Source organism: Pelodiscus sinensis, chromosome 2, assembly GCF_052426305.1.
Source record: "Pelodiscus sinensis isolate ZL-2025 chromosome 2, ASM5242630v1, whole genome shotgun sequence".
In the NCBI taxonomy this organism is placed as follows: domain Eukaryota; kingdom Metazoa; phylum Chordata; order Testudines; family Trionychidae; genus Pelodiscus; species Pelodiscus sinensis.
In genome coordinates this window covers 20641415-20654408 of record NC_143053.1, presented here as the reverse complement: position 1 = coordinate 20654408, position 12994 = coordinate 20641415, and the positions used below count along the sequence as shown (strand labels likewise).

General features: G+C 46.5%; 1 protein-coding gene across 8 annotated transcripts in view; it reads right to left on the bottom strand.

Annotated features, from left to right (window-relative positions):
* The window catches only part of MTSS1 (MTSS I-BAR domain containing 1), a 191742-nt gene that overhangs the window by 147299 nt on the left and 31449 nt on the right, over positions 1–12994 (bottom strand). For all 8 annotated transcript variants that reach the window (XM_075920153.2, XM_075920154.2, XM_006123574.5 and 5 more), the window contains exon 3: positions 8889–8962. In XM_075920153.2, coding sequence (XP_075776268.1) covers positions 8889–8962 — 74 coding nt within the window. The remainder of the gene's footprint in view (positions 1–8888; positions 8963–12994) is intronic.

Below are 12994 nucleotides of genomic sequence, written 5' to 3'. Positions count from 1 at the left end.
CCGGAGCCCCTCCGCGGCTTTCAAAGCCTCGGGAGAAGCCGGCGGGGGGGCATCCCAGGCGCGCCTGGGCTGCTCCCCCGCCGGAGCCCCTCCGCGGCTTTCAAAGCCTCGGGGGAAGCCGGCGGGGGGGCATCCCAGGCGCGCCTGGGCTGCTCCCCCGCCGGAGCCCCTCCGCGGCTTTCAAAGCCTCCGGGGAAGCCCCCCCGCCGGCTTCCCCGGAGGCTTTGAAAGCCGCGGAGGGGCTCCGGCGGGGGAGCAGCCCAGGCGCGCCTGGGATGCCCCCCCGCCGGCTTCCCCGGAGGCTTTGAAAGCCGCGGAGGGGCTCCGGCGGGGGAGCAGCCCAGGCGCGCCTGGGATGCCCCCCCGCCGGCTTCCCCCGAGGCTTTGAAAGCCGCGGAGGGGCTCCGGCGGGGGAGCAGCCCAGGCGCGCCTGGGATGCCCCCCCGCCGGCTTCCCCGGAGGCTTTGAAAGCCGCGGAGGGGCTCCGGCGGGGGAGCAGCCCAGGCGCGCCTGGGATGCCCCCCCGCCGGCTTCCCCGGAGGCTTTGAAAGCCGCGGAGGGGCTCCGGCGGGGGAGCAGCCCAGGCGCGCCTGGGATGCCCCCCCGCCGGCTTCCCCCGAGGCTTTGAAAGCCGCGGAGGGGCTCCGGCGGGGGAGCAGCCCAGGCGCGCCTGGGATGCCCCCCCGCCGGCTTCCCCCGAGGCTTTGAAAGCCGCGGAGGGGCTCCGGCGGGGGAGCAGCCCAGGCGCGCCTGGGATGCCCCCCCGCCGGCTTCCCCCGAGGCTTTGAAAGCCGCGGAGGGGCTCCGGCGGGGGAGCAGCCCAGGCGCGCCTGGGATGCCCCCCCGCCGGCTTCCCCGGAGGCTTTGAAAGCCGCGGAGGGGCTCCGGCGGGGGAGCAGCCCAGGCGCGCCTGGGATGCCCCCCCGCCGGCTTCCCCGGAGGCTTTGAAAGCCGCGGAGGGGCTCCGGCGGGGGAGCAGCCCAGGCGCGCCTGGGATGCCCCCCCGCCGGCTTCCCCGGAGGCTTTGAAAGCCGCGGAGGGGCTCCGGCGGGGGAGCAGCCCAGGCGCGCCTGGGATGCCCCCCCGCCGGCTTCTCCCGAGGCTTTGAAAGCCGCGGAGGGGCTCCGGCGGGGGAGCAGCCCAGGCGCGCCTGGGATGCCCCCCCGCCGGCTTCCCCCGAGGCTTTGAGGATCCTACTTCTACTTCGCGGATTTTCATCTATCGCGGTCGGGTTTGGAACCTATCTACCGCGATAAACGAGGGTTCACTGTATATTGTACTGTACATGGCAAAGGAATGTGAATTCCTTGCAGGGCATGTCAAATTGAAACAAGGCCTCTGAGTTGCATCATCATACACTGAATCAGAATGTCCTCAGAAGAGCTTTCGGAGTTACTGTATAATTAAACCATTCTGAGCCACACTTACCTGCCAATGGCACATATTCCTGCTACATGTATTAAAACCACTTCAAATGCAGTTAGGAAAAAAGCTAAATGCGAAGTGGATACTGGAGCACTCATTAACAACCATACTTTCAAGATCAATTGTTAGCACCCGCATAATCACAAAGCTTTTAAATTCTCTAAGTCTTCTAAATTTATACCCACGAAAACGAAGGAGAAGGCAGGAAGACATTGGCACTTAATATATTCAGGCTCCCCTATGAATATTCAATAAAGCAGATTTAAAAGATAACATCAGTAATAATTCTGAAGCTATAAAACATTAGGCTAACGTCACTACTCCTCTCCCACCTTCATTTTCAAGTTTTTAAATCCACTGCCAGTCGGAAAGCACATCAAAATATAGTAAAGGCAAAGAGAAAATTAGTGTTTGTACAAAGCAAAGAAACCAACTTATCCACGCTAAAACTGCACAAAAACAAATACATATTATATTTACAACTATACTGCTTTGAACATTTTAGCATTCTCTTGCTATGAGAGGACAGCAGGAATATGTAAACCTTTTAATGAAAGGACAATATTTATATAAGGCTGAGTCAAAAGAGACCCAGTGTCTGTCCATTTTTTCTTCAGTGATTTGAACTAAGATGCAATAACACTGAACTAACTTATGAAAACAAGGAAGTGACTAAACCAATCTAGTTTTTCCTTTCTCCATCCTCAGCAAAATGCAAAGTAAGCCAATAATAGTGCCTAAAAATGCACTTATGTGGTGCGTTTGCATAAGTAGATCTCAACGCACTTTTGCCATCTTTTAATCCATTTAGCCTCACAACACGCCTGATGAGGTAGGGCAGTGTTATCTTGTCTATTTTAAAGACGGGGAACTGCAACACAGATGTGCTAAATGACTTGCCCAAAGTCATACAGGATCCTTGCAGCAGAGTAGATTATTGACCTGAGGTCTCCCAAATCCTAAATTACTACCCACACTACTAGCCTATTTTTCCCCTCCTCAGGAAGCAGTAAGAATTAATTTGAAATTCTTCAAAGTTTTAGTAAGTTATTAGTAACTCAGGCAAAGCATTTTAACAGAGCTCCTATAAATAATGTTGGATGAAAAAGTAACACGTTGTTACACAAAAAGACTGACCTATGCTTGGCTGTACAATGGCTCTATTCTTAATTTCCCTGGGAAAATACCAATGGCTAGATCAGTTCGCACATGTCACCAGAACTGTTGAAATGTATATATGCAATGTGTAGCTTTATTTAAAACTTAGTTAACAAAAGACTGCACAAATAATATGAACCTAAATAATTATTTGCACTATTTATGAAAGATATTCTTTATAAATAAAAAAAAATCTGTATCAGAGGTATTTTTTCTGCCAAAAAGCTTTAAATGAGGGAATTAAAAAAATAAAATAAAAACACCATGATACAGACCTCAGTTCAGCAAGATATTGAGACTTATACCAAACTGACAAAAGTCATCTATTGGAGAGGGTTGATGAGACACACAGGAAATATTTTGGGGGGGTGGGAGGAGAAATTGCTTTTCAGAGTGGGATGGGGAGTGGTTTTATTTTATTAAATTTACCTTGTCCATTAATACATTATTGCCATGCGTTGGTTTAGGATGAAATTTACAAAACACTCAGCATCAGCTCACCTACTCCCACTGCAGCCAAAAGGATTTTCAACAGGAGCAGTTATGCCAGTGTTGAGCATTTCTGGATATCCCATTTCTAAATGCCAGTGGCTAACAATACTCAATATTGACAAGGAGTCCCGTGGCACCTTATAGACTATCAGATATATTGGAGCATAAGCTTTTGTGGGCAAAGACCCACTTCGTCAGATGTACGTAGTGGAAATTTCCACCGGCAGGTATAAATATGCAGGCCAGAATAAGGCTAGAGATAACGAGGTTAATTCAGTCAGGGAGGGTGAGGCCCCCTTCTAGCTCCTGATCTGGAGGTGTGAACACCAAGAGAAGAGAAACTGTTTTTGTAGTTGGTTAGCCATTCAGAGTTTTTGTTTAATCCTAAACTGATGGTGTCAAATTTGCAGATCAACTGTAGCTCATTTGAATTTGACACCATCAGTTTAGGATTAAACAAAGAGTGTGAATGGCTAGCCAACTACAAAAACAAACAGTTTCTCCTCTCTTGGTGTTCACATCTCCAGATCAGCAGCTAGAAGTGGACCTCACCCTCCCTGACCGCATTGACCTCATTATCTCTAGCCTTATTCTGGCCTGCATATTTATACCTGCCTCTGGAAATTTCCACTACATGCATCTGACGAAGGGGGTCTTTGCCCATGAAAGCTTATGCTCCAATACATCTGTTAGTCTATAAGGTGCCACAGGACTCCTTGTCGCTTTTGCAGATCCAGACTAACACGGCTACCCCTCTGATACTTGATACTCAATATATTACTATTTACTGTTATTTTATTGCATATTTAATCACTCAGGGCACTCGGTGCTTATACTGTATAATGTTTGTTTTTTAAACTGTGATGACAAAATAACTTTCACCCACTCTTTCAGCGGGACAATTCACACGCTTTAAATTAGGTCCTAGCATAGTGCTGAACTGGGGCCATAAGTTTTACACATTAACTAATCTTCCCATAAACTCTGGGTAAAAATTCTCTTCTAGTAAGGCTGGGGAAGAAAAGGGAGAGGGCCTGAGCCTGGAAGTTTCTTAAGACAGTCCACTCCTACTGAAGTCAGGGGGGGCACGCAGCACTCCTCCCAGGATGGTCCCACAACCAGTGCATCTAGACAAGACTAAATTGTAAATATTTAAAATGCATAGTTGAACCAATTTATCCAGCACCCTTTAAATGTACCTTTTATCCTAGGCTATGCAAGCCCAATGGCCTTAGGAAGGCCATTCTGTATCAGTTTCGGAGATGGAACTCAGAATATGGTGTACTTGGCTCACTACCTGTGGTCAAGCCACCAGACCACACCACCTCCTTAAAGAGACATAAATCTGTCATACAATACAGTGTTCTACTACTCGAGTTCACATGCTTTTATAGCATATTCTATATCCGGAGCATAAATATAACAATTCATGGCAACACACCACTTTTATTGCACCTGTTAGATGGACAGTGTTCTTTCATTAGTCGGTTCATTTAACAGCTGAACGTTTCTGCTCACAAGTCAGGTGTAAGCATCATCAGTATTAAAAACCTTCCAAGTTAGCACCTCTCCCAAAAATGAACAGAGCAGCTCATGCCACAATGAGCTATTGTTTTGATATACCAACTCAGTACAACTGCAATTAATCACTTCACTCAGTGGGTCTTTGTACCCTAAAAGGCAGCAAGTGAGGAAGGATGGTATAGCCCAGTACTGTGTACTGGCGCACTCTGCCCTGTGATTCCACTATTTTACAGGCTCCCACTAGAACTCTCCACCTCAAACAGTCCCAATATGAATATAAAAAAATCGTGCCACTAGCAAAACCTGCAAAGCTAAAGTAAAGAGAAGGCAAGTGGCCAAGGAGACCAGCAGTTCTTAAACTGTGGGTCAGGACCCCTAAGTGGATCACAACCCCATTTTAATGGGGTCACCAGGGCTGGCGTTAGACTTGCTGGGACATAGGGCCAAAGACAGAGACCAACCATTCACGGCCAAAACCAAAGAATGAGCCCCGCTGCCTGGTTCATAACTGAAGCCCAAAGGCTTCAACTTTGTCAGTGGGGCTTCTGCTTTAGACTTGGGGTGCAGGGCTCAGGTTACAACCCTCCTCCCCTTCATCTGGGGTTGATGGCAAACTTTTGCCCCCCACCCTTCCGAGGGTGTCAGGAAGGTGCAGGCTTCGGTACTCATTCCTCGAGTCATGTAGTAATTTTTGTTGTCAGAAGAAGGTCATAGTGCAATGAAGTTTGAAAACAACTGAGATAGGTAGATAGGGAGGGAATTAACGGGACTTTGGGATAGCAGATCTCAAGTATCATCAAAAGTTAGCAGGAACAAGAAAAGTCTTGATTCAGTGCTATACTTCATGGAAATGAAGTGAAAAACTACCTACTGCCGATCATCCTCAGGTTTCTGAAAAGGTATTAGGTTTCCCTCTGTATATGTGAGTATGTATGGAAATATTTATATATTATACATACATACCATCCTTCTTCCCTCTGAAACAAAGGCTGATGCAAGCAGATGGATGAGTAGCCAGAGAGGGCTACTGCTGACTGACTGTGATAAAATGCTTTCATCAGCTAGAACACGGGGCCTTAAAATAACACGACTCTTCCAGTAAAACAGTAAGAGATTACAAATAAAAAACAGTGCACAGCTTTACAACAATTTAATCACATTACTCCCCATTAGGGAACAATGCTGTCTCTCTGAAATAGGCAGGTGGATCAGCATTTTTATTTAAAGCTACCGAACAAGTATTTGTTCATACAATAAGACAACGTACACCTACAATTCACAGTGTGCCAAGTTGCTAAACTTTCTGTCAAGTGTTACACAAGATTCATGCATATTTCCTTATAGTTTACCCCAAACATTTGCATACAAATTAACATTACAGGCAGTCCCCGGGTTACATGGATCCGACTTACATCGGATCCCTACTTACAAACGGGGTGAGGCAACCCTGCACTAGCTGCTTCCCCCCAGCAGACCAGGGAGACGCAAAGCTAGTGCCCCCCCCCCCCCCAGCAGACCAGGGAGACGTGGAACAGCTTTTCTCAGCAGACACCTCAGCTTGAGAATAAAGGACTGAGGGAAGTGAGGTGTGGGAGAATAAAACCGAGCTCTGGAGAAATGTTTGGCTAGAGTCTCCCCTACAATATGTACCAGTTCCGACTTGCATACAAATTCAACTTAAGAACAAACCTACAGTCCCTATCTTGTACGTAACCCGGGGACTGCCTGTATACATATACTCTCTTCATATATTTAAAACATAAAATCAAACTTTGTTAACTTCAGTTAATGTAAACAAACAGGGTAAAAATGTTTATAAACTACCCTTGTTTTTGCTGAATTAGGTATAATCTATACCATTAGCAACCACCAGAGATTAAAAAAAAAACACAATTTACAAAGGATAAAATATGCAGAAACAACATTTAGTACAGTATTGTCTTAAATCCCACATATCAAATTAATAACTCCTGCAGAGGCAAAACCACAAGCAGGCAATGAATCCCCAAATCACAAAATACGGGTGAGGGGGGAAAAATCATCAGTATTTTTAAGACAGATTTCACTTAAGCCAAGTCTATACTGGCACTTCACAGCACTGTAAATTTCTGGCTCAGGGGTGTAAAAACACCCCCACCCCCTGAGCACAGCAAGTTACAGCTCTGTAAAAACGCAAGTGTGAACCAAGTTACAGCACTGGGAGCTATGCTCTAAGCACTCACTGTTAGTGATGCCCCTCCTGGAGATGGATTACACAGAGTGCTGGGAGACCTCTCTCTCAGTGCTCCTGCTGTGGCCACACTTTCAGTCTGAAGTGCTGCCATGGCTATGCTTTAAATTAAGTGTAGATAAAGCCTGAAAAACTATTACTTTTATGAACATGTTGGATGAAACCCTGACCTCAGTGAAGACATAGGAGTTTTACTACTGATTTTACCAGGACTGGAATTTCATTCCATCTACACAGCAAATGCTACAAGGAGTTATATTAAAACAAAAGACAGGACTATGCAGCACTTTAAAGACTAACAAGATGGTTTATTAGGTGATGAACTTTCGTGGGCCAGACCCACTTCCTCAGATCAAATTGTGGAAGAAAATTGGCATGCCCATATATACCAAAGGGATACAATAAAAAAAAAGTGAACACATAAAATTGACAAATCAGATTTTAGAACAGGAGGAGGGTGAGGTTAGTGTCTGAGAATGATATTAGGGGTGAAAATTGGGGAAGCTATCTTTGTAATGGGTAAGGTAGTTAGCATCTTTGTTAAGGCCCATTCGTAAAGTGTCAAATTTAAGCATGAATGACAGTTCTGAGACTGTATACATTAATATCACCAGGGCTCGACAAATTAGTCAATCTACTCTCCCGGGGCAAATAGATTTTAAGCCAGCACAGCGCCGCAGCGCGATCAGCACATGTTCAGCGTGCCAAACCGCACGGCTGGCAAGCAGAGTTCGCCACTGCTTGACAAACCCTGAATATCACCATACAAGAGATAAGACATTCCTTCATCTAAGCTTAGCAGAATGCAAATATTAGCTTTTAAAAACAAATATCTGGTTTCTCAGAGTTATCACATAGTGTCCTTAACACTTGCTGAAGTTGCTACTACTGCTCTCAGAAGTGTGGCTTAGATAGTTAGCACATTGCTAATTAGACTTTATACTTCTCTTCATTAAGGAGGTAGTACTGCTACAAGTTAGAACCTAGCACAGATTTACTAGGACCAAACCAAAAAAACCCCAAAGACAGACACTACAAACAACTTGATAAAGTACATTCACTTTGGAATAGCTCTTCAACAACAGAGCCCTTTTGGACCGGGCAGCCATGGAGATCACCCTGCCCTGAAGGGCAGGGGCAGATGACCGTTCTGTGGAGCCCCGGGCAGCATAATTCCGCAGGGCCCCCCCTTTGCCACGGCGCATGCGCGGCGGCGCCATGGCGCATGCGCGGGGCTTTCTGAAGCGCGGGGCCCGGGGCGGCCGCCCCTGCTGAAGGGACATGAGAACTCTTGTGGCCTTGGTCAGTTTTCATCTAGCACTCCACAGACAAGCAGCCTTTTGCTCCCCCATTCACCCAGGGGTCCGGCAGCATTGTAAGCTGCACTGTTTATAATTGTCTACTCCTGGACAAATTTGTACAGTCAACCCATATGAAGTTGGACATCCCTCATTTCCTGCGAGAGGCAAGGTGAACCAGTTTTGGAGCCTAATTAACAGATTAAGGAAAAATTATAGAGTATAGAAGGGGTGTGAGAATAAAGGAAAATTGTTCTAAAATGAAGGGACAGGCAACTTCTTCAAATGTCCAGGAACTAGGGCTTAAAAACAAACAAACGAACTACAGGCCATATCCTCTGTTGATACAAGTCAGCACAGTTCCATTGTTTTTAGTGAACCTACACTGATTACCAACAGCTGAGGATCTGGCTTTACATCTCTTTTAAACTTATTTATGGGATAAAAGTGTCAGTGTGAGAATGAACACAGATTTCAATATATCTGCAATTAAAATATTCATCACTAGCATGTAATTCAGAGAGCAATTAAGAAATATTCAAAATGATTTATGTCAAACAAATCTAAATTATGGGTCTCCATTGCTCAAAAAAAATATTTCCAAACCATCTCATTCTGCATATTCAAACTAGGACCCATCAAACAGATGTCTACCAGATCTGCCTCTCAATGGTAACAAGTTGGGGGAAGGGGTTATTACCACAAATGGTATAAACTGCACACAGCATTCTGTTAAACTAAATATTGACACATCTGCTTACCACGTGTGTTGGTAGCCATGTCAGCCACTTTCTGAAAGGCATCCAAAAACGCAGCAGCTGCTACTACTGTAGTCCTGAAATGCAATCAGATAACAAAACATTAGCTATGTCTCATTGCTGCCTATTTAATTACTGTCAAAAATGTTTAGGTTTATATAGGAACTAGTGGGAACTTACAGGGACAACAATATAACAAATCCCCCTCTATTTTACATTCAAATTTAGCCCTAGCCCTCTTTTGCTTTCATTTCTTAATCTCTTCCTTGCTTTGTGTTGTTACTATGGACCGTGTTGCCGTCATGCTAATGCTGTACTGTGAATTGCACAGGACAGGTGTTACTTCAAAAAGATGCAGCCAGCCGCTTCTAGTGAATTTCATCTGATGAATCAATATTAAAGCCAACACAAAAAGAATCTAAACAAATTATAACACACTAATTAAACCAAAAATTAAAGCCACTACTATTTTCAGGAGACACTTGTATGTTATAGGATAAATATGGAAATTTAAATAAGCTCTGTAGCCCTAGTCAAATCCTATTCTAAGCACATCATTTGAGTTCTCATTTGAAGTGTGCCACTTTCCCAATAACTGAGAGAGAACAGGAAGGTACTTTCGAAAAGATCTCTCCCATGATCTGTTCTGGGACCAGTGAGAAAAGGAAAATATCCACACTAAGTGATTTCTCTCTATTCTACAGTTCCACTAGAGCAGGACCAATGATTATATCATTCTCCTCGACAGGCAAATCAGCAACCAATCACAATCTTCAGTCTTAGTTGCCGAGCCAACTAGATCCTCCCCCGCTTTTGCCTCCAGAACTAAACTAATTGTATTACCAGAACTATATATAAACATGTACCACAATAAAATTGCACCTGATGAGTATTCATGGGAGAACTAGGGCAAAGAAAAAAAAAGAGTTATTAGTAAGAAGCCTGTTTTGTACTAGGGATGTAAGTGAGTAGTCGAGTAGTTTATTACTTGCTTCCACCACTGCCTCTGTATCAGTGGCTGTAAGGGAGGAACAGGAGCCGGTGATTGGGGAGGGGGGGGCTTGGAGTGCCCGGACTACCCACACTGGGCACATCACACCACTCAGCCATCAGCCCGGCTGCACTTGCCGCAGGCTGCCATCTGGGGAGAGGGGGCAATTGGGGGGCTGCAGGAGAGCTTCCAGCCCCAGAAGCCCACAGAGCCAGCCCAGTCCTCCCCATCGGGGGCTCGTGCCCCATTCCTCCCTCACCTCCTTCCACTTACCCTTCCCTACCCCCTCTTCTTGATGTACAAAATAAAGATAATGTGTCTTCCAAAATGGAATCTGTCTTTATTGAACAAAACTGGGGGAGACTGGGAAAAGGAGGTGGGAGAGGGGAAGAGAGAGGCTAGGAGAGGGGAGGGCAACTAAAATGATCAGGGGTTGGGAACAGGTCCCATATGAAGACAGGCTAAAGAGACTGGGACTTTTCAGCCTAGAAAAGAGGAGACGGAGGGGGGACAGGATAGAGGTCTCTAAAAGCAGGAGTGGGGTGGAGAGGGTGCATACAGAAAAGTTCTTCATTAGTTCCCATAAAGAAGGACTAGAGGACACCAAAGGAAAGGAATGGGTAGCAGGCTTCAAACTAGTAAGAGAAAGTTGTTCTTCACAAAGCAAATAGTCAACCTGTGGAACTCCTTGCTGCAGGAGGCTGTGAAGGCTACAACTAGAACAGAGTTTAAAGGGAAGTGAGATCAAGTCATGGAGGTTGGGTCCATGGAGTAGTCTTAGCCAGGGGGTAGGAGTGGTGTCCCTGCCCAAAGTTTGTGGAAGGCTGGAGAGGGATGGCACGAGACAAATGGCTTGGGCACTGTCTTCGGTCCATCCCCTCCAGGGTCCCTAGGGTTGGCCGCTGTCGGCAGACAGGCTACTGGGCTAGATGGACCTTTGGTCTGACCCAGGACAGCCATTGTAAGCTCAGGGCTCAGGGTCGGGGGTCTCAGTTGACCCCCTTGATTATCATGCACACCTGCTCCTGGGTGGCCAGGCTGGCAGCTCTCCTGCCCTAGCCGGCCACTTTCCTGTGCCTAGTGCGGAGATCGTGGACGAGGTCCACAATGTCCGCACTAGCCCAGGAAGGTGCCCGCCTCTTGCGGTCCCGGGCAAGCTCCTGGGAGCTGCCAGCCTGGTCCCGGGAAGAGGGGGTGGGCTGGGGGACATCGGGTGGGTGGCTTTGTGCCGTGCCAGGTGCAGGGTCTGCTGGCTGGGTGCTGGCAGGCTTGCACCTGGCACAGGCACCGTAGACAGCCCGTGCCCCTTTAAGGGGTCCGGGGCCGGGAGGGGGGCAATAGAGTTTCCCTGGTGTTGGCCAGAGTGGCCACCAGGGAAACCTGAGGAGTGCTAGCCTCCCACTAGTTCGAATTAAGGGGCTACACACCCCTTAATTTGAACTAGTAAATTCGAACTAGGCTTAATCCTCGTAAAATGAGGATTACCTAGTTCGAACTAAGCGCTCCTCTAGTTCGATTCAAATTCGAACTAGCGGAGCGCTAGTGTAGCGCCTATGAATGTTAGTTCGAACTAACGTCTGTTAGTTCGAACTAACATTGTAGTGTAGACATACCCAGAGGCAGTATGTTGAAAACACTTCTGCAAAGACCACCAAGTGGGAGATTTGCACTTCTGCAGCTACTGCTGCTCGCCTGTTCTGCTTGGGAAGTGAACTAGATCAGCTTTCCAGGTTCAAAGGCCAATGAAAGCCTGCCAATTGCATACTTCAGATAAACAGTTTTATCAGTTTAGATAGCAAATCTAGCTGCTGGCGTCCCTTGATTTTCTTATCCTCAGAGAGAACGAATGTGGATTCCAATTTTCTAAATAAGTAGGTCTTGCGGGCTCTACGCATCACAGCTTTGTGCCAGAGCTTCCCCCCTCCCCCGCTTACAGTCTGGGCATCCTGATTTAAATGAAATTAGGACAGTACTTTAGGGATAACATGGAAACAGTGGCACAGCAATACTCTGCCCTGATGGACAGAGGGGCAAGGAGAAACACAGGCGAATGTAGTGAATTCCGTTCTCCCCAAAACCGCTGGAGAGATCACTCCAAACCCCAAATGATTAAGATCTCTTTAAAGCAGTGTTTCTCAAACTGGTCCGCAAAACCACTCTGAGAAACCTGCTAACTGGCCACTCCAGTGTGTTTGTTTAATCGGCTTCATGGTGGGTCCCACTGGCTGCAGTTTGCTGTTGGCAGCCAAGGGGAGCTGCGGGAAGCAGCAGCCTGGCCCACGCCGCTTCCCGTGGCTCCCCTGGGCTGCAAACAGAGAACTGGAGCCATTGAGAGTGGTGAGGCTCCATGGCCGTGGAGCCGGTAAATAAACACACCAGAGCGGCTGGTTAGCGAGTTTCTCAAAACGGTTTTGCAGACCACTTTGGGAAACACTGCTTTAAAGAGATCCATCAATTTTACTGTGTCTCAGAACTCTCCTCATTCTGGCCTAAAGGCAGAACTCCATCGTAACCATGCCCATCAAATAAAAAAAATGTGAGGAGAAAGCTGTAAGAAAACTTGTCCACAGACAATAAAGACCATAACTGTAGAGAATGAATGGTTCTCCTGGGAGAGTTGAAACTGCACTACCATGTCAGATTTTATTTAATTCTCACTTCCCACGCACCCTCAAAATACATGGGAACAAAAATGGTAGTATACAGTTGGGCTACAACCAGAAAAGAATTTGTCCTAGGAGCCTTCTTATTTTTCTGATCTGAGATCTGGGTTCGAAAGATGGCCTCAAAATGGTCAACCCTGAGAGAAGAGTAAGAGAAAGGCTTCTCTAGCTAATTATTAATACTGATTCATGAATCTGGCTATTCTCATGTTTGGATTTTCCCAGTACTGTTTTCCTATTGACAGACTCTTTCAAAATCATGTGTTATATTATCCTATGCAGACTGTTAGTAAGGAGGTACCACTTCTCTGATGAGACAACACTGGGGGGTTCTTCCTGATTCCAGCTTAGATTACATAAACTCCCCTTTGTCAGGGAAAGGAGCAGAGGCAAAAAAAAAAGTAACATTCATTAGGAGGAAGTGAATCTCCAAGCTGTCTGTGCATGGAGCTATA